This window comes from Atheta coriaria, unplaced genomic scaffold (genome assembly GCF_025399875.1).
Source record: "Atheta coriaria isolate IRGN ID8LTWV9N9 unplaced genomic scaffold, Caltech_Dcor_3.1 hic_scaffold_9_pilon, whole genome shotgun sequence".
Taxonomy (NCBI): domain Eukaryota; kingdom Metazoa; phylum Arthropoda; class Insecta; order Coleoptera; family Staphylinidae; genus Dalotia; species Dalotia coriaria.
In genome coordinates, this window is record NW_027045451.1 from 14,010,123 (window position 1) to 14,028,816 (window position 18,694).

The 18,694-nt window shown below is 35.7% G+C and overlaps 6 protein-coding genes and 1 long non-coding RNA gene across 9 annotated transcripts; 3 read left to right on the top strand and 4 right to left on the bottom strand.

Moving 5' to 3' along the window:
- The first annotated feature begins 4 nt into the window (after positions 1-4).
- On the top strand, positions 5-740 carry mRpL54 (mitochondrial ribosomal protein L54). The gene is made up of 2 exons (XM_065312090.1): positions 5-237; positions 287-740. Exons 1-2 carry the CDS (start codon positions 144-146, stop codon positions 601-603), a joined length of 411 nt encoding a protein of 136 aa, XP_065168162.1. The 5' UTR covers positions 5-143; the 3' UTR covers positions 604-740.
- On the bottom strand, positions 585-3,588 carry Aatf (Apoptosis antagonizing transcription factor). 2 transcript variants are annotated; one of them, XM_065312084.1, is made up of 3 exons: positions 3,415-3,588; positions 3,221-3,348; positions 585-3,160 (listed from the first exon to the last, which is right to left on the bottom strand). In XM_065312084.1, exon 3 carries the CDS (start codon positions 2,051-2,053, stop codon positions 665-667), a length of 1,389 nt encoding a protein of 462 aa, XP_065168156.1. In that variant the 5' UTR covers positions 2,054-3,160; positions 3,221-3,348; positions 3,415-3,588; the 3' UTR covers positions 585-664. The 2 variants fall into 2 exon arrangements, with proteins under 2 accessions (XP_065168156.1, XP_065168155.1); XM_065312083.1 differs by having other exon boundaries at positions 3,221-3,331; positions 3,415-3,587.
- A 229-nt stretch (positions 3,589-3,817) lies between these two features.
- Positions 3,818-4,350, bottom strand: dUTPase (Deoxyuridine triphosphatase). The gene is made up of 2 exons (XM_065310658.1): positions 4,101-4,350; positions 3,818-4,020 (listed from the first exon to the last, which is right to left on the bottom strand). Exons 1-2 carry the CDS (start codon positions 4,348-4,350, stop codon positions 3,818-3,820), a joined length of 453 nt encoding a protein of 150 aa, XP_065166730.1.
- Positions 4,351-5,177: 827 nt separating this feature from the next.
- On the bottom strand, positions 5,178-6,853 carry Mlc-c (Myosin light chain cytoplasmic). Of its 2 annotated transcripts, XM_065312089.1 has the most exons (4): positions 6,696-6,853; positions 6,584-6,611; positions 5,798-5,979; positions 5,178-5,744 (listed from the first exon to the last, which is right to left on the bottom strand). In XM_065312089.1, the coding sequence occupies exons 1-4, from the start codon at positions 6,696-6,698 to the stop codon at positions 5,514-5,516; spliced, it is 444 nt and encodes a 147-aa protein (XP_065168161.1). In that variant the 5' UTR covers positions 6,699-6,853; the 3' UTR covers positions 5,178-5,513. The 2 variants fall into 2 exon arrangements, with proteins under 2 accessions (XP_065168161.1, XP_065168160.1); XM_065312088.1 differs by lacking the exons at positions 6,584-6,611; positions 6,696-6,853 and adding an exon at positions 6,033-6,173.
- Positions 6,854-10,178: 3,325 nt separating this feature from the next.
- LOC135798961 (uncharacterized) lies at positions 10,179-11,177 on the top strand. Its single transcript, XM_065311960.1, has 2 exons — positions 10,179-10,334; positions 10,399-11,177. The coding sequence occupies exons 1-2, from the start codon at positions 10,320-10,322 to the stop codon at positions 10,978-10,980; spliced, it is 597 nt and encodes a 198-aa protein (XP_065168032.1). The 5' UTR covers positions 10,179-10,319; the 3' UTR covers positions 10,981-11,177.
- Positions 11,178-11,853: 676 nt separating this feature from the next.
- On the top strand, positions 11,854-15,493 carry LOC135798766 (uncharacterized). The gene is made up of 2 exons (XR_010549779.1): positions 11,854-11,943; positions 14,787-15,493. It is a non-coding gene; the product is annotated as an uncharacterized lncRNA (long non-coding RNA).
- Positions 12,428-18,463, bottom strand: spab (space blanket). Its single transcript, XM_065311710.1, has 5 exons — positions 18,194-18,463; positions 16,734-16,945; positions 16,507-16,633; positions 14,902-15,143; positions 12,428-14,174 (listed from the first exon to the last, which is right to left on the bottom strand). Exons 2-5 carry the CDS (start codon positions 16,866-16,868, stop codon positions 14,040-14,042), a joined length of 639 nt encoding a protein of 212 aa, XP_065167782.1. The 5' UTR covers positions 16,869-16,945; positions 18,194-18,463; the 3' UTR covers positions 12,428-14,039.
- Between the last annotated feature and the right edge of the window lie 231 nt (positions 18,464-18,694).

Sequence of the window (18,694 nt, forward strand, 5' to 3'; positions counted from 1 at the left end):
TTTCCGCTTGAGGGCGTTGTTTGTACTGTATCCTGCAAAAATAAATTATAATCTAACCTGCAAACTGCTGAACACTTATGAGCACCGACGAGTATTCTTCTTGAATTTTATTTTCACATATTGTAAATAATAATAAAGTAAACATGAATATAAATAATCTTTGCCGACGTAGTTTTGTACCAATGAAATTTACATTAAATCTGCCATGTATGACTTACTCAAAAAAAGAAACCACAGGTAAATTTTATCAATTTTATTAAAACTGTAAATAATACAATAAATTTAGGAGTAAGCATGGTTGGTGGTGCTCTCAAAAAGAAAAAAATGGGTAAACTTGGGCCAATGGCAGAGAAGAAAATAATGCCAGTAGAAAGTGATGTAAACAAACTAGTCAACTTTGTGTGTGGCTCCAACATCTACAAAACTGGTGAAGATATTAAAATAAGACCAGATTCAGAATATCCTGGATGGTTATGGAATTTACATATTGGTCCAGCACTCTCACTAGATGAACTAGAGCCTGACTCAAAAGAATATTTACTAAAGGTTAGAAAAATGGCAATGAGAAGAAACAACAAATTGGCTCAACTGAAACAATTTTAAGTTTTGTTTTTATTAACAATGTAGTTTAATAACTTGAATTTAATTACAACTATAATTACAACTATGATCTCTTCCCAAATAGTGAAGAGAAAAGTTCTGTCTGAGCCTCATCTGTAATAAACTCATTATTAACTGGGGCCATGAAGTTTACTAACTTATTATGAATGCCGTAGCGAATAACACGACCCTTCGTGGCCTTTGTATCGATTTTCCGCTTCATTTTACTGCGTAAATTTTGTAATTGAATCCATTGTCGGCTTAATTGAATGGGATCGGTGATATCCGCCGACTTGACTTCGATTAATTCACGTAGTAATTGATGGTAGAAATCATCATCATCATAAATATTATTATTATATTCATGATCTTTAGTATTCTCAACATCTTCATTATTTTCCGAAGTTTGTTTATCAACGCCTAAAATGCGATATTCTGATCTTTGCAGTTGAGTCCTTTTTATGAGTCTTGCCTTATCAGCTAAATTGTATTCAATTTGTTTAAGAACTGGGTTGGTATTTGCTGTTTTTCCATGTGCAATTTGTGTCTTGTCATTCCACTTCTGAATGGTGGTGTCTCTGTAGTTTTTGTAACTTTTATGCAGTTTACTTGCTCTATCTTCAAGTTCATTTATGCTTAACTTCTTTTTCTTTGCTGATGGCGGTTCATCATCTTCATCACTTTCTTCCTTTTCTGTATTTTCTTCTTCTGTGTCACTAGGTATTTCATCATCATCTTCATTATAATTCTTTTCTTGTTTTGGTGTATCTTTTAAAACATTTTTAGACTCTGGATACTTCTTAATCAATAATTCCTGTAAGTCCATCATTTTTCCTAGAGTATTTCCCAGAGCTTGTTTTAATGTGTTGGTTTTCTCAAGAAACTCATTGTCTTGCTTCATTTCTTTATAAACTTCAGGAGGTGGCAGTTTATTTGAAGCAACTAAATATTTCTGAAGTTGTATTCTCATCTCCAGTAAGCTCTCCCAGATTCTAATTTGATTCTGCACACTTTGACTCTTTTGGTTGATAACTTTAAGATTAGTTTCATTCATATGTTTAAAATTGCCCTCCTCGCCCGAATTCTCATCATCATCATCATCATCACTGCCTTCCTCTCCTTCTTCATTATCTTCCATTTCATCATCAATATCTTCAGAATCACTTTCTTGGTCAATATATTCAGGTTGTAAGTCATCATCTGAGTCAAAGAGATCCTTCCTGGAACTCTTCTTGCCTGCGTACTTTGCGTCGACTTCATCAAGTAAATTCACGTTCTTTTTACGAAATGCACTCAAAGATTGGTTACTTATGTGGATGTTATCATCTTCTTCATTGTCATCAAAATCGACCACTTTGGCAGTTGATTCGATATCATTTTCATCTGGGTTATAACTAGGTGCGGCTTTTAAAAGCCCCGAGATTTTATCGGCTAACGATTTCTTGGACAACATTGCGAATAAACTTCAAGTAAGTCTTGTAAACATTGATTGTCATTGATAAACAGTGTAGTGTAACCTTAAATTCAGCAACACGTGTGGTTAGTGATTTTATTTTCACTGGATAGATGGCATTCTGTGTATAATTGACACTGATTACTGAGCTATATACTGTGTACCTATATACTTCCCAGAATTGATTATAGTCTAATCGTGGTGATACTAATTGTTCATTCTGACTTAACCAATCCTCTATCTAGGTAATAATTCGAATTAGTGGGATAAATAATTTAATTGGTGCACATATGCATAAAGGTGGTCATTTGTTATTACAGTAGAATCTTGATAACTCGAATGTCAAGGGAAACCAAAAAAAATTCGAGATAGCAAGTGTTCGACTTAACAAGAATTTCGAACAAAAACAATAGATAAGAGGCCCCGAGCCCCGAACATTCCTTTTTGATTTTATTGCCACGAGTTTTAAGCTCCGGGAATCCCGAGTTTTGAGCTCCGGGAATCTCGAGTAAGAAATCATAAAATTTTATGAACTTCGACTTACTGAGGTAGTATTTGCAGTTCGAGTTACTGAGTATTAAAATGTACGAGTAATGCCGCACAGGGAAATAACTTATTGTTCGAGTTACTGAGTCTAAAAAATTCGAGTTAGTGCGTCGTTCGGGGTTCAGCGGAAGGGAATAGCATATCTTTTCGAGTTACTGAGGATTACGACTTAACAAGGTTCGAGTTATCAAGATTCTACTGTACTCATTTTATATTTTTATAAACTTAAAAATGTATGTCCTCAAAGGAAACTGGATCGACTTTGGAATAGTTATAAAGTTCATCTATTTCTGCAGTTCCGAAGTCTTCATCGCTTTCATGTTTCATGTTTTCGTCGATTTCTTGTCTCAAATAATACGGTCTATCCGGCGTTTGGAATTTATGTTCTTCCCATTCTGGCCCACCCGAATGAGCGTTGGTGAAAGATCTTTCGAGATCTTCGTAACTATTATAAGTCAATAATTCGAAATTAGATTCATCATCACCATTCAATATTTTTTGAAGAATATATTTAGAACTGACTTGTAGTGTAATTCCACATAGGAAACATGCAAACAAATACTGAAACATTCAAATGAATTCGTTAAAATAAAGAGAAATCTAAAAAGAAAAAGAACTTACCAATTTAATCATGGTGGTTATTCAATCAGACTTTCAGTTCAGTTAAAGACATTGAAATGTTTATATAGTTTTTACTATTGCCAATCATCCAACTTAATCAATCTATTCGGACTAGAAAAACGCGTTTACTATATTAATTATATGTGAGTTGCTTGAACTCAAGGTAACAAAACAATCAACAAGAGATGCCTTACTTCTGGAAATTCCAAAATTGTCAAAAAAACTTGTTAATTCTTGTGCACTGCTTATAACAGAATGAACCGTGTTGATTCAACGTATGACGCATTTAATTCAAACCCAGAGTTGAACTTTGTTATCACTAATGTTGCTCATTTTGAATTAATTGGTGAGTCCAAATCATGCTTAACATTGGTAATCAAATGAGTAATGACCTATTTATTTATCATGCTGGGGAAAATAAATTAAAACTTAAACCACAAATATTGTAAAAAAGGAACAAAGTTTATTTTACCATTAGTAATTCCAGTAGTGAATAAAATACTTATTTTTGCTTAATCTTTAAAAAAATCACGTTTTCATGAATACATTTGAGGATCTGAAGGAAAGAGATTCAACTTCTGATTTGGTTGTACAAGTTTAGTTAGTGCCTGTAGAACCAAATCCTCTCTCACCCCTGGCAGTATCACCCAGTTCTTGCTCTTCCTGCAATTCAGGATAGAAGATTTTCTCACAGATCAACTGAGCAATCCTATCTCCTTTCTGCACAACAAATTCCTCATTGGAGTGATTAAACAGAACTACTTTGACAATACCTCGGTAATCTTCGTCAATGACTCCAGCTGGAATACAGAATTCATGTTTTAATACTAGCTTAAATTAGCTTAATCACTAAAAGAATTTTAAACGCAGTTTAACTAACCTCCAACGTCAATGAAATTCTTAACAGCAAGACCAGATCTCGGGGCGACTCGCCCATAACATCCCTCAGGAAGTTGAATCTTAAGCCCCGTGTCGACGAGTGCCTTACCACGTGCTGGCACTGTACAATCTACGGCACTTTTGAGATCATAACCTGCGGCTTTTGCAGATCCACGCACTGGAGCAAACGCCTCGGGCAAAACTTTCATGAACTTGAGAACGGGTCTAGCCATGTCTTCCAAAGCAGGCATTTTTTAAGGAATTAAAATAGTTTTATTTAGTGTTAAATTAAAAACAAAGAATCGAAGTGCAAGTAACGAAGGGTTGGCGCGAAATGATGAAGAAATGAGCGGGATTGCTTATAAAACGACCGGAAAATTGTATGCGACGATTCTGCGCAAAACATGCAAGTTTGGCGCGCAAATTATTTCCTACCGGTCAAATCGACGGTTAAATTTGAATGGTCTTAAAGAAGAAGAAGAAAGGTTAAATTGTTCATGTTCAAAACCACGAAGTATAGTTACTCGGTATGTAGATGTATCTATACTTCGTGTTCAAAACATATAATTACTTTCATTTAAAGCTTTTTTTTTATATATAAAAAACTAGATTAATGTCAATTTACATTATAGGAATTTAAAAAAAATCGAAAGTAACAGCTGTGTCTAGTGGGCTCAATACATTGATTCTATCTCCTACCTATGAAAAAAAGTGCAGACAATGTTTATATAAACTTTCATGATTTACATTTTTATTTGACCTATTTTTCTTATAAAACTTTTCGTTTTGCAAAAAATAGAAACAAAAACTTAAAAAACAACTTTGTAAAACTTCAACCTTGAATAGCTTTTTGTCCGTAGATGATATTGATAATTTTTGTATTTCTACTTGCAAAGGTGCTCCCAACGTTTCTACAAATTTTCAGCCAGCACAAAATTATTGTAACTTAAACATCAATGAGAAGAAAAATGTAACGCAACCTTCGTTTCAGCAAAAGGGACTTAAATGAGTGGTTGTCATATTATACTTTTTATGTTCATCAAACAACGGGGAACAAACATTGTGTCTTGTACAAAAATTCGCATAGATATATAGTTTTTATTATCTAATATTTTAATACACCGAAAAAAATTGTATAACAGTCATGTCCCATAAAAACTTTATCTAAGTAAATAAATGCACAGATTTATTGGAATGAAAATTTAAAAAAAGCGTTGCAAGCAATGGCGTCGCGCTCTATGGCCGACAGTGGTAGAAAGAAGGCACTTATTAAAATCAAACATGTCTAAGTACAATGTTCACCAACTTAGCTTAAAAAATCCCCGCGATGAATAAATACAACAATTTAAGTCAAATAATGTATCAGCCTGGCATGGGTTGGGTGAAGTTTTTGATTAGTTTTCAATGCGTATAATCAACCCGACATGATCAAACGGACAAAGTCTTCGTAGTTGACATTGCCCTGCGAATCCTCCTGTCCTTGGAGAAGTTGCTCAACTTCGTCGTCGGTGAGTTTTTCACCGAGTGTGCTCAACAAATGCCTCAGCTCGGCAGAACTAATGTAGCCGTTGCCGTCTTTGTCAAAATGACGTAGGCCTTCGATGAAATCATCAGCGGTGTCCGGGATTCTTCCTTTAGAGATTTGCTGCAAAATCTCTACATATATATCGATTGATGATAAGACATTAAATAAATTACCTGGTAAATGGGTAGAAAGACTTCGAAGGAGACGCGTTCATCAGATTTATGTTGGAATGTGTACTTTTTGACATCCGACTCTGTGGGATTCTGCCCAAGGGCTCGGAGTGCATCTCCAATCTGCGAAACATGGATTTTGCCATCGCCGCGACTGTCAAACAGCTGGAAAGCCTCCTGGAATTCTGCACACAAAATTAATATCACACTTCTGACACCTTGATATAAAGATATCAACCTTCAACTGATGAAAAACTAATTTTATTCATTGGTTCATACAGATACATCTTTGCACCAATATTTAAATTAAATTCACTTTACCAACAGCTTGCCACAACTAAAATGACTGAGTATACAAGCTGAGGTGAGTTAATCTGGTATGCCAGCTTGTTGAAAGTCTTTGCCCATAAATGGGCACAAATCATGCCCAAGTCATTGAGCAAAATGACCCAAATTAGGAAACAAGAACAAGACATATAACAACCAAGCAAAATGTACACACTGGCAGACATCTTTACCTATCATCATTTGATAACAGTATAATCATAAGAAAATTCCTTTAAGGTGAGTCATATATTGTGAACACAAAAGTTACACCCAAAGCAAGCAGAAGTTATAATTCTGAATACTTGGTGAAGAAGCTAAGACTCAGACTGTTTGCAGATCCGTGTCACAATCAAGTGAAAATTGACGAGAGAAAACATGATGCGTCAATAAAACCGCTGTGTACTTTGGAAGGTGGGGCCTTGTACAGGTAACCCAGATTTGATTACTTTATCGGAAACTTACCGGCCATCTGGTCCTCGCTGTAGTTCGCCTGCAAAACGAAGCACATAATTAACCAGTAGCCGAAGAAAATTGTTACATTTCAAAAAGAAAATTAACAGATAATTGGACGTACCATTGTTGGGGAGGTGTTTTCGATGTGTAATAGTCTGATTCGTAAATCGTCAGCAATTTGTGGTTAGATTTCCGAACGAAGGTTGTTAGCACTATGGATTTTCGTTTGATGTTTCGTCGGTAGGTGTCGCGCTATGTACGGTTTGTTTGTTTAATTGTCGAAAATTAAATCGAACGTTTTGAAACTCACGCATGATTGCAGTTACATTTTCTGATAATTATTCTGAACAAGTTGAATATTAGTACATTACTAGAATTGTTGATTGATGATTGATTAATTGACTATTAAATAATATAATTGTCTTTGTAATTAAAAACATCAATATATGAGTCTGAATTTTCACTGTTTCACTGTACATTTTTTATATTTGACATTTAATATTCAAAATCGACTGTTATAACTGGAAGACTTGGTCTGGATGAAAAGTGCAACCCACAGTTAATCGTGAATGTTATGCAGTAGGTGTTTAAATGCATTGTCTCATTATACACGTTACCTGTAATATTTAAAATGATAAAATTGAACTTTTCATTTTGCTACGCATAAATATGCACCGGGGACATAACCATTCTAATAATTTCGTTAGTTTACATGGACAACTACACAGTTTGTACCAGCAATCAAGCAAAATAAAAAACCTCCGACTTCCCAAAGGCAGCATGCAATAATCTGCAACAATTTCAATTCAATTCGCGTGTAATTTGTTGTGTCGTGTGGTGTAATGATTTCGTGCGTTTCGTGTGCACTGTGCACCGAGCCGGTTTGCGCAATTATCCGCGAGCGCAACATGTGCGCACATGCAGAACGCACACACGTATCAACTGATCTATCCAGGTACATAGCACTGCGATTGAAGCGAATCGAATCACACGGTGTGGTATGTCTTTGTACGTGCGCGTTTTGTCGCATACTTTATTATTACATTATTATTTAAAGCGAACACTTGACGGAAATATCAAGGTTGCGCGACCCTGACTTACTTAGCGCGTAATAAGTGCACTTACACTTATTATTATCGCCACACACCTAAAATCTATTACCTGCGAGATTGTCGCAGAGCGGCGAGTACATGCGCAATGAAACTACTTCAACTAGGAAATGAACAAATTTCTCGTTTTCAATTGCGGTGCTCGATAAAAAGGTGACTGATTTATTGTTCATTTTTATTATTATACTGCTTTAAATTTGCAATTGTAATTTGCAATCAATCAGTTTGTTGCAAGAAATTTAGTTTAATTTAAAAAAATTGATTTATGACTTGAAAAAACTATACACAAATAAAAAATATATAGTGTGGTCAATGATTCGAATAATTGTTAATATTTTTTTTATTCGTTGAAAAAAGTCGCAACTCACTTTTACATTTTTCTCCCCCATCAACAAAAGTTTTGCCATAAGCTAATAATTACTAGAGCCGACCGAAACTGGTTTTTCAGCTGAAACCGACACCGAAATCGAAACCGAAACTGTAACTTACCCAAACATATTTTTCTGCTTCCACCTATAAAGCGCCAGTTTTTCCACGGTTTTTAGACACAGAAAGTGGTACTTTATGTACGGACGGCCATGCGGTGAGTATTATTCATTATCTACGTGCATTATGTACGGGGTCGGAGCTTGCGCCTGCAGTAATCATTGCTCGCAACTAAATTTAATTATTTTTATTCAGAATACTCGAACTTATGTATTTGCATTATTGAGACGAACTAGGCACTTGTCATACGATAAGGACTATAATATTTATAAAAAAAGCTCTTCTGTTTTATATTTTTCTTTATATATCCCGTATTTAGTTATTTTTATATTTGGTTATTGGTCTAAAATTGATTGATTATAAATAGCGTAACACCCTCAATTCTGTTTTTTATATATAAGTACCTATATAAAAAATTAATTGGACTTAGGTGCAATTAGCACAAACAGATTTGTGCATATAATAAGCTACCATTTCTGATCCTAATTAATTTTATTCATGTAGGTATTTGCCTCTGTGAGTGAAATGAACTTTATAAGTATCTTAGAAATAGTTGCAATTCGCCTGTCTGAAAAGTCGATTTTGCAAGAATCAGATGACAAGTAAATAAACAATAATTTAATGCCGAGCTCGTTGTACCCATAGGTAATGAAAATGTCACAGTGATTTGCTTTATTGTTGCACCAGCTTTGTGTCATTAATGGAGGTGGGTGGTCGCGCCGCATTATTGAATTCGATCGTGCGGTCACCACGCACTTTTCAAGCTCCAACCGAGTGGTATCGCCGATTTGCAAAAATTAAATTAGCCGCAATGATTTACACATCGCAATTATATCGCGCGCATGGGTGTAGATAACTGCTAATGTGTCCATACTACTTCAGGGTTGTCTTTTGTACTACTACTGGTAATATTGTAAGTATAAAAAGTATTCTAATGCAGATTACTAGACGTGGAATTAAGACTGACCTGTGTCTTATGCACTCATTGCACTCCCTCGTATTGCATAAAGAACAAGAACTACAAGATCCTTGGTTGGAAGCAACCGCACGGAGCGGAACATGTATCATATATTCTTATAGTTAATACGTTTATGCACGTTTAGTGCATTCCGACCGACCGTACTACCTGATTTTAATAGTAAAAAATCCGTTTTTTGGTGAACAAAAATGCAACCATTTTAAATTTACCCAATTGCTACCTGGTATCATCAGATGCCAGTGGCTATCATTTATCACTTTAATTTACTTAATTATCTTAACGATGAATTAGTTTCTTTAATTTCTGATACAGACGGTGTAGTCGGCGCGCAAATGGAAAAGTAAACTCGGTTTGCTAGCAGAAAAAAAAGTGCGGATAAAAGGAGAATGTACTCTTGGGCGCTCTCGATGTCGCGCCGATACAATTGAATTCTTTCAGCTCCGTCACCTTGATTTAACTAACGCGAGCGCTACGTGCAAAAATGTTTGAAAAATTTTAAGCAGCGTCCTTGAATTGCATTTTTCCGATTTGTGGCAGGCGCGTTGATGCGGAACAACATTTGTTGCACTTGTTCGATGAAATTGGCACTGGCCAAAAAGAAATGGCGACTATTGGTAATAAAATAATAAGGTCATGCATGTTCTCCCACAAGTCATGAGCAATCAACTGCAGTAAGGAAGAGGGAAAAGAGCCTCACCTCACTACGGTATTTCGCTTTTTTCTCTTTCATCTGTGTATATTTAATTATACATAGATTTATAATCTATCTATAAAGGAAAATTAAAGTTAATTTATGTATAACCTGATCTTTTATTGTTTGTCAGTACTCAGAAGGAAAAGGTAAAACAAATAGAGCATCTGCCAAAATGGCAATTTGTTTTGTTTGTGAATGTTGTTGATTCATAGTCATGTACATTGTGCATGTTTACCTCTTTATCATGGATCATGGCGCGTGTGGGAACGGCATGAAAAAATCCGCGTGCGGTGTCCAGCCGCCGCTGCCGCTACACTTATTGTCCGAATGCGTTTTCTTCGCTGCTCTGATCGCAAAAAAGATTGCCGACTAGCAGGGTGTGGTGCGGACTCCTGGCGGTATAAATAGTGTTAATTTCGATCACGGCTTGTCACTGTGTAATCGTGCAGCAAGACGACGACAACAACAAGCTAAAAGATGTTTGTAAAACTGGTGAGTTTGCGACCAACCTGAGGATTTTGAATATCATTACAATCAAAGGTTGAATATTCTTTAGGTGACTTTCGCGTGTTTCCTGGGCATTTCGCTCGCTGCTTGGCATGGGCCACTCGCCGGTGGTTCTCCAGCTGATAAATATCCAGCTGGTGTAAGCCCACAGGCCTGCCCCAACTACCCACACTGCGATAACCCAGCTGTCGCTGCTAATCCCAGTGGTCCATCTCATGGCGCTTGGAATGGCGGATGGAACGGTGGCCATGCTGGTGGTTGGAATGGTGGTCATGCTGGCGGCTGGAACGGTGGTGCTGGAGCTGGCGGATGGAATGGCGCTGGTGCTGGCGGTGCTGGTGGTTGGAATGGCGGTGATCATGGCTCCTGGAACCAGAACGCTTTGGACAATGGCGAATACACCGGTGATGGCGATTACCGTGGTGAAGGTTTGGCCGAATCTGGTGCGTATGGTGACATCAGCCACAACTACAACAGCGACAATGGTGCTTGGAATGGCGCTGGTGCCGGCGGTGGCTGGAATGGTGCCGGTGCTGGTGGATGGAATGGCGCTGGTCATGCTGGCCACGCTGCTCAGGTTCCAGCTGGAGTTGATCCTCATGCCTGTCCCAACTATCCATTCTGCCACTAAGTTTTTTCTTCTTCCTTCTTTCTTCGACCATCTTGAATTAAGGCACAACGGGGCTTTCTGTACCAGCTGACAAACATCGTTCTTAACTTAGAGTTCTTTTTTGAATTATTGTCGTTGTCGGCGACAGATCCGACAGGTCTGTGAATTGCTGTAAATAATTTTAAATAAAGAGTGATTTGATACACATATATACATAACTATTTTGTTGTTTTTTCAAGCACGATAATCACTTAATTTATCTGTAATTAAATATAAGTATTGGTAACTGATACTAAAAAGGCTGGAAGGACACTTGTATATAACCATCATACCGCAACTTTTGAACATCTAAGAACATTTGTATGAAACAATTATAACTCAGTTTTCTGCAAAGGAAAAGAAAACTCAGACAGATATATCCGGAGAGTAGTCATGAGTGCACCGCTTCGCAAAAAGCAGATAGGGCAACGAAAGAAAAGCTACTTGGGTCTAGGTCTTTAATTTAGTAAGAGTCTTCCCAACAATCTTACGCCAGATTTATTTATGAAGTTGGTATACCACACCTTATGTCTTGTATATTTTTAGGTAAACAAATGCTCGTGAAATCCTGCTTATTAACGAGTCAATTCCTTAAAATGGTCAATTTTTATTTCTGTGACTTGCAATGTGTTTTTTTACCGAATGGCGCGTAACATTACTACTATAAAGCTGAAGGTTACGGAGAGTATATCATTTTGAAGTGAGTATTTATCGCGTGGCAGTTATGATTGCTTCTAAAATAATTCAACGCCGCATGATATAGAAATAGATGTAAAATAGAGAAATGAATGCTTTAACTATATACTTGCAAACAAAAACTAGGTAGGGGAACTAGGTACAAGTGACAAGGTACGTACTGAAGCAGCTGCATTAACACCAACAATCGGTTTCCCTTTAAGTTCTTAACAGAGTTGTGATAAAGAACATCTGAACCAACATAATCAGGTGTGTTAAACTTTTACTTGTTAAACACTTATAAATATTCATTTATTTAAATTTATAACATTACTTAAAACTATGTAATTGTTTATATTTACTTTGCCTTCGAGTTCAATTTTTTACGGCTTCTTTAAACAAAAAAATATTTGCCGAGTTATTAATTTAACATGACGTGCACCGAATAAATTCTGGTAAATTTGTTCTTTATTAAATTAGAAGTATTTCACAATAATCAACCACGTGAGTAAATCTTATCAGGCGCATTCACGTCACGGGGGAACGGGAGGAATTCAAAATATTTTAAATCAAAATAAAACCCAAATTTGGTGGCGAACTTCTGAAAAAGATTTTCTTTTAAAACAACAAGGCACTATTATTTCTTATTGTCAAATGAAATTAATAATTGTTTTAGGGGGTAAGTAAACTTTCAGTTTTATTGAACGGTATGAAGCAATAGGATAATAATAATAATAATAATAATTTCATAAAATAAGTTGCTCAAGACATTTATTAATTTCAAGTAATTATTACATTAATTACAGTAGTACGATTACAATATAAATCATTTGATAGTGTTTCTTTTTATTTTCTTTATCTTTCATTCTGGTAATATATATTTCTGATAACCTCCACTTCTAATACTCTTATTTATATTGTATTCGTAGATATATTTAAATAACTTGCTTTTGGTTTCTTGAATAGTTAGATATAATATGTATATATGTATATATTATATATTTTTGTATAATTTAATAGTATATTTATAATAGTAGTGATATGTTTCGTTACATTTAAGTACAATGTCTTGATATGATATGTATCAGTTTGTTGTTGTTTTCTGCTTCTTTTAGTTTTTAGTTTGTTCACTGACATCTTTCAAAAACTCTTTTTGCATTTTCACACCAAATTCGTAGTAGTAGGCCATTCGTCAAGGAACAACATGCGTCCAGCCATCGTCCTCTTAACACATTGCATAAATATATCTCAATTATTTTCTTTTACAACAGTTTAACATCACAGTTATTATAGAAAGTCAAAAATGAAGCACTTGTTTAAATATAACATGTTAATATTTTCTTTTCAATGATATGTTTTGTTGCAAATAATTTTTAGGCGAGTCATTTTCCCTCTTGTTGTAATTAATTTGATAATTAATTGTGACAGAGTTATTTTATCACACCTTTAGATTTTTTAGACAATTACACTTTAACTGGATCGTAAAACCAGTTGAGTAGGTGTGTGGGTTGATTAAGTAGTCGATTAATATTAGATTCCTTTTATAAATTAACAAGTATGTACTAGAAATACCTCAGCCGTGGTTTTTCATCTTATTAACCAATTAATCAATAGTGTTACTTGTGTTTTTATCGTTACCAATTAATTTATCTTTTAATTAGTTACCAGTACACATTGTTTTTGGTTGCAAACACCGGGAGTCCGAAGATAAACGATTTTGTTTTTGTCCATTGGAATGAAAACTTATAGTAATAAATTTAGAAATGCAAGAGCTACCTGCCCTCATCTTAGTATCTATACAGTATCTTATCATTTTAACATTTGCTTAGTTATGTTGTAATAGGGCTCATTTGCGTAATTTTGCTCTTGCATTTTAAAATTAATTATTTTGCCTTGTACCAGGGCATAAATTCCATTTAAATAAGAGCTATTCCATTATCTATTCCATGATATGCATATTATTTTTTTATGGTTTTTATGTTCTGCCTCTGCTTTCGTCTCGGATTTAATGCATACATTTATCACAACCCTGACTCGCTCGTTATATTTATGATATGTGTTATGTTTTCATTTACGTTCCGTATTTTCCACCCGCCTCGTTTGCCATTCGTTACTTTCAGTTCATCAATTTAAAAAGGATTTATGCCTACTATGCATCATAAAACTCACAAAAATATCTCAACTTGTATCTTTAACTATTTTTTGCATCTTTTTCTCTAAACTTTTAGAAAGTAAGCTAGTCTAATATTTTTCTCTCATCAACTAAAGATGTGTGTTCTTCGGTTTTGATTTTAAAGGGACTTTATTCTTAGGCTACTGTTTTCTTTTTGCAAGTCATATGTATTGCGTCCATCGGCGCCATCTTCTTAATGCATGGGGCGCTTGAAATTGTTTAGACCGGTGAGCCGCTTCTCGCCAGCAGTGTGCTGGATGGAGTTTTTGATTTGGTCCGATGCAACTGGACCAATGCACACCAAAGGATCCTTGAAGTAGGAGCACATCTAATAAAACATAGAAACAAAAATGTTAATTGTTTTAGGATAGAGTAATGTTATTTTTGTTCCCAAAAATTAAACATTATATCGAAATGTACTTATGCGTATGCACTAAACAGAAAATTCAGATGTTAACTGTAAACGTATCTAAAACAAAGGACTCTTTTGTGTTGTTTAATTTTGTTAGAGTATGATGTGGTTATTTTGGCGCAGCGTGAGTTTACACAGCTTCCCTAGAGTAGGGAGATGTTAGTAAAATGGGTCATGACCCAGTTGCGTCCCGGTTTTGCAATACATTGTTGCTGTATTACCCCAATTTCAGTTTTTGTGTCGTGTCGACCTTGGTACATTCATTATTTAATCATGAAACATCGTTTTCCATTGAGGATTTTAGCGTGTGTTTGGTTGCATATGTTACGCGATGCAATTACGCTTGTTTGTATAATTAATTCAGAGTTATATTGACATCAAACATGATTTTACTGATATGTTAAATTGATTCAAATTTTGGAGACTGAATTCAAATACTTATTTAAATATAAACATAATCAAAACGCGCGAATGACATTTCGAATAATTAATGCTACCAATTTACCGCCGTAAATTAATTATTTTCAGAAACGTGTATGTGTGCGAAGAACAGCGGTGGAACACGCGACGAGTGCATGACTACAGAAAACTACAGAAAACAAATGTACGGTTTGAGCAAAAACGCATGCTCACTTCAACTTACCTTTCTTGGAGCCTGTCGGTGACGGCGCTGCAACTGACAGCAAAGTCCTCGCGCAATGTCGCATTCACTCGACATGCTGCAGGGCTCCGAATACTGTTTATCCTGCTGCACCGGCGGTCGGCAAACACGCGTAGAGATTCCTTGCTCAGCTTCGGCACAGACGAGTCCTGATTCACAGTCGCTGTCACGTCGGCAAAGTTCACCCACGCGTCTTCCATAAGTGAACATGCATTGACCAATTACTATGGAACATGAAAGAAAATTGTTTCTGTATTTTCTGATTTTCCAAGTCAAAAAGCTGCTTGTGTTACATTTTTATGTATAAATGTATTTTACTTTTAATTAGCATAAACACAAAGTGGATCGATAAATTCGCAAAATATATCGCGTGATTTCTAAATTCAGCGCGCCACAAGCACCACAGGTACGCCACAGCACGAATTTACTTTCAATATATTTTTTCAACTCTCTTTAACTCACAAGTAAATAAAATAACGTGTAAAATTGTTTTACGAAACGTTTTCAGACTTTCTGCTTATCGATTGATCAAACGAATTGAAATGTGAAAAGGTTAAATAAATTATTAAACACGGTTTTACTTATTAGTGTATAAAAATATAAACTAAGAAAATTTGATTTAAAATTGCAGATTTAATCTATTTCTTTATGGGTTCAATACGTTGTATGAAGTGTTTTTCCGAAAAAATGAAATTGGGATGAAGAAGGGACTTTGGCTTCACAATTCTTTACTATTCATGCGGGTGTCGAGTGGCTGTGTGGGTGGAGGAGCATTAGTTCTATGCTGTTGGTTCCTCTCTGGTGGTTTTTCAATCTTGAAGCTTTTCAATTTTCAACCTCGTTCAATTTATTTTTACACAATGCTGACGCCGCCAGCCTGAAGTAACGGTGCATTTAAATTGCAAAGTGTTTTTGAAATAAAAGCCGAAATTCCACTTCTACTTTTCGGTAAAACGTTACATTTAAAGTTTATTATTATTAAAAACAACTTTTGGAGTTAATACCAACACTTACTGAAACTATCCGGTCAGTTTTAAATACCAGTTTGAACCGTTTTTCATATCATTATGTTTTGTTATGATGTTATGTTACGATGAAATCACTTTGTTATCTTGCTTGTTATTATATTTGCTTTTAATGATAATTACTTGGCGTGGTGTTGTGCACTATTAATTTTTATATCAATTTGATCATTTAACCGCTCGAAGACATGGGCGTGGGCGAGTTTTTTTGCAATTCACGCGTAATCAACTGTCACAAGCATAAAAACAACAACAAAGTGCACTCTACTAAATGAAATCCACCGCATGCCGACGTTCCGTTAATCAAATAGAGAACAGTGAAATTTGCCAGAATTTATGCGTTTAATTATTTTGATTCGGCGCACGTCGTGTTAAATTGTCAAATTTGCACCTTGCTTGTCTTTCTAATTTGGATTCGGGCCAAATCTAATTTACGTGCGCGTGCTTTGCGCTTACCTCCCACAACGACACAAACCCCCATGACAAACCCTTGTTCATTCTTATTTATGATGCATGAGTTTAAAAAAATATGATAAAGCGAAAAATAATTATTCTTTGTACTCACTTCCATCAAGGTCGATGCAAATTTGCCCGGGGCAACAGTACTCGTTGGCTGAACATTTTCTACCATAGCAGGATTCGCTATCCTCCTCCACCTCAAATTCTTCGAGGATACCTTCGTCTGCGCCACGCTGCGTCAAGCAAACAAAACATGTAAAATGTGATTATGTGTTAGGGCTTGGTTTAAACGTTGTTTAAACGGTTTTAATGAATTCGGTTGTGAGGTATTACCGGTAAGCCTCCGCCGTGCGCACCGTAGCCCATATTCGCCAGCATTTCCGGCGAGAATCTGTTAAACAGCCCGCCCCAGGCCTCCGTCTGGCGGCTGAGCAGACACAGCGCCAATAAAGCGATGATTCCCTTCATTTTTTCGTTCTTTGTGCGCGTTTGCAAATCGTATTACTGTAAGGCGCAGTCACGTTATTGCGTTTAAACTTTCAATTCTGGAATTTAATCAAATACATGCATACTTTAGAATATAACAAAGATACACTTTAGAAAACATGTGCAAATCCAGGTAAGTAATAAGCTTAAGTATTGTACTCAGCATTATCAACTTGCTGCGTTGCCTACTCTAAAAACACAGCTGTTAAGAAATTTGACAACATGTTGCAAAAATAATATTAAACTTGATGAGCCTTGAAATTGTCAACATGTAAGGGAGCAAAAGAATAAAATCCAACCCCAAGTGGGTCGTTTAAGCCAGCGTTATTGTGTGAGAAATGAAATTGTTTTGAATATGCGCGCAAGCGATTTTCCCTCGAGGAATGACAATAACCGGCTGGTTCGTTTATTTTCCTGGTGCCCAAAGCGGGTATGAAATTGTAGAAATTCTTCTGCGCTCCAATTACTACCGCGAAAAAGCAACTAAGCAATTCAGGAATAAAATTAATTACAAAAAAGAGAGAGAAAAACTGAATAAGTAGGTAACGTGTTTGCATGTTACGGAAATAATTACGGAAATGTTAATCTAATCAAAGGGGTACTACCCGAAAATTAAAAAAAGAGACGGACTTATTTACAGATTATGTTCTTTGTATGTTATTTGCTAAAAATAGAAATAATGATTCAAAATTAAGCAAATTTAGAGCAAAAATATTATTTTATGACGCATGTCAATTATATTAAAATACTTGATCCAGATTGTTATTTAATGTCTGTAAGAACCTAATTTAATAAATTAAAAAAATTTGTAGGCAAAAATTTGTAATGAAAATTTGTACTTAAATATTTTGTTCTAAACTCACTTCTAATGAGAATATTTGTGAAACTATTTTCAAAATTTATTTTTCAAACAATTTTTTAAATTATTTTTTATTAGCACTATAATTAAATTAAGAATTAACTTCTGTTGCGTTTGATATTTAGTAGCAAACATAAGATAATTTAGTGAGTCACGCAAATCCACTCATTTGCTGATAGTTAAAATCATATGAAAGAGGTCGTATTAAATAATATTATAACATCTACTTGTTACTTTTTTATTCATTGATAAAATTATATTTATTAATTTCGCGATAGAATCGGATTACGTCATAGACTTTATATGTCCTTGAAATCGCGCGCAATTTGTGAATATTGTGTACACGTACATGGATCATTCTTTGCCTTTAAAATTAAAATAAAGAGTAACGATTGTGCATTTAATAACAAACCAGAAAGAAAACTACATTTAGCAATGCTTGATTTACCTGCTACGTGTACTCGTCGATTGCCGTGTTAGTTCCCAAAATTAACAAACAATAAACACCCTTTGCACTTGTTATACACTTTAATAGTATAATTAATTAATGTGTCGTAGTTGTTTTTATTAATTTTGATACGTTTTATGACTTGCGACAGTTGTAATTTTTCTTCTTATTTCGGTGTTTTGTTACTAAGTTGTAAGGATGGGTTGTTGGGTGCTGGGAATCTAAACTCGACGAAGTGTAGCACTGCAGTGGGGGGCAATCCATACGCTCCGGCGGTATATAAGCGGCGGCGGCGCTCGGGTGCGTTCGGTTTAGTTCGACCGGGTCGGCGGCGCCGGGTTGGACGAATGAACGCGTTGAGCCCTAGGTAAAGGACGATGCGTGGGTGGCCATGTTGCGACAGTCCTTGTCGGACGCGGCGCAAACCGGAAGCGAGGCAAGCGGTGGCGGCCGCGGCGGCCATCCAATACTCCCCTCTCCTCTTCACTCGTCCGCCTCTTC

Excerpts from the sequence above, each read along its gene's own strand:
- mRpL54 (XM_065312090.1), top strand. The coding sequence starts at position 144 with ATGAATATAAATAATCTTTGCCGACGTAGTTTTGTACCAATGAAATTT. Across the intron at positions 238-286 it reads CTCAAAAAAAGAAACCACAG|GAGTAAGCATGGTTGGTGGT; the intron begins GTAAATTTTATC and ends CAATAAATTTAG.
- Aatf (XM_065312084.1), bottom strand. The coding sequence starts at position 2,053 with ATGTTGTCCAAGAAATCGTTAGCCGATAAAATCTCGGGGCTTTTAAAA.
- dUTPase (XM_065310658.1), bottom strand. The coding sequence starts at position 4,350 with ATGCCTGCTTTGGAAGACATGGCTAGACCCGTTCTCAAGTTCATGAAA. Across the intron at positions 4,021-4,100 it reads GAATTTCATTGACGTTGGAG|CTGGAGTCATTGACGAAGAT; the intron begins GTTAGTTAAACT and ends TCTGTATTCCAG.
- Mlc-c (XM_065312088.1), bottom strand. The coding sequence starts at position 6,081 with ATGTATCTGTATGAACCAATGAATAAAATTAGTTTTTCATCAGTTGAA. Across the intron at positions 5,980-6,032 it reads TAGTTTTTCATCAGTTGAAG|AATTCCAGGAGGCTTTCCAG; the intron begins GTTGATATCTTT and ends TTTTGTGTGCAG. Across the intron at positions 5,745-5,797 it reads TCTTTCTACCCATTTACCAG|CAAATCTCTAAAGGAAGAAT; the intron begins GTAATTTATTTA and ends GAGATTTTGCAG.
- spab (XM_065311710.1), bottom strand. The coding sequence starts at position 16,868 with ATGAAGGGAATCATCGCTTTATTGGCGCTGTGTCTGCTCAGCCGCCAG. Across the intron at positions 15,144-16,506 it reads TTGCATCGACCTTGATGGAA|TAATTGGTCAATGCATGTTC; the intron begins GTGAGTACAAAG and ends CATGTTCCATAG. Across the intron at positions 14,175-14,901 it reads ACCGACAGGCTCCAAGAAAG|ATGTGCTCCTACTTCAAGGA; the intron begins GTAAGTTGAAGT and ends ATGTTTTATTAG.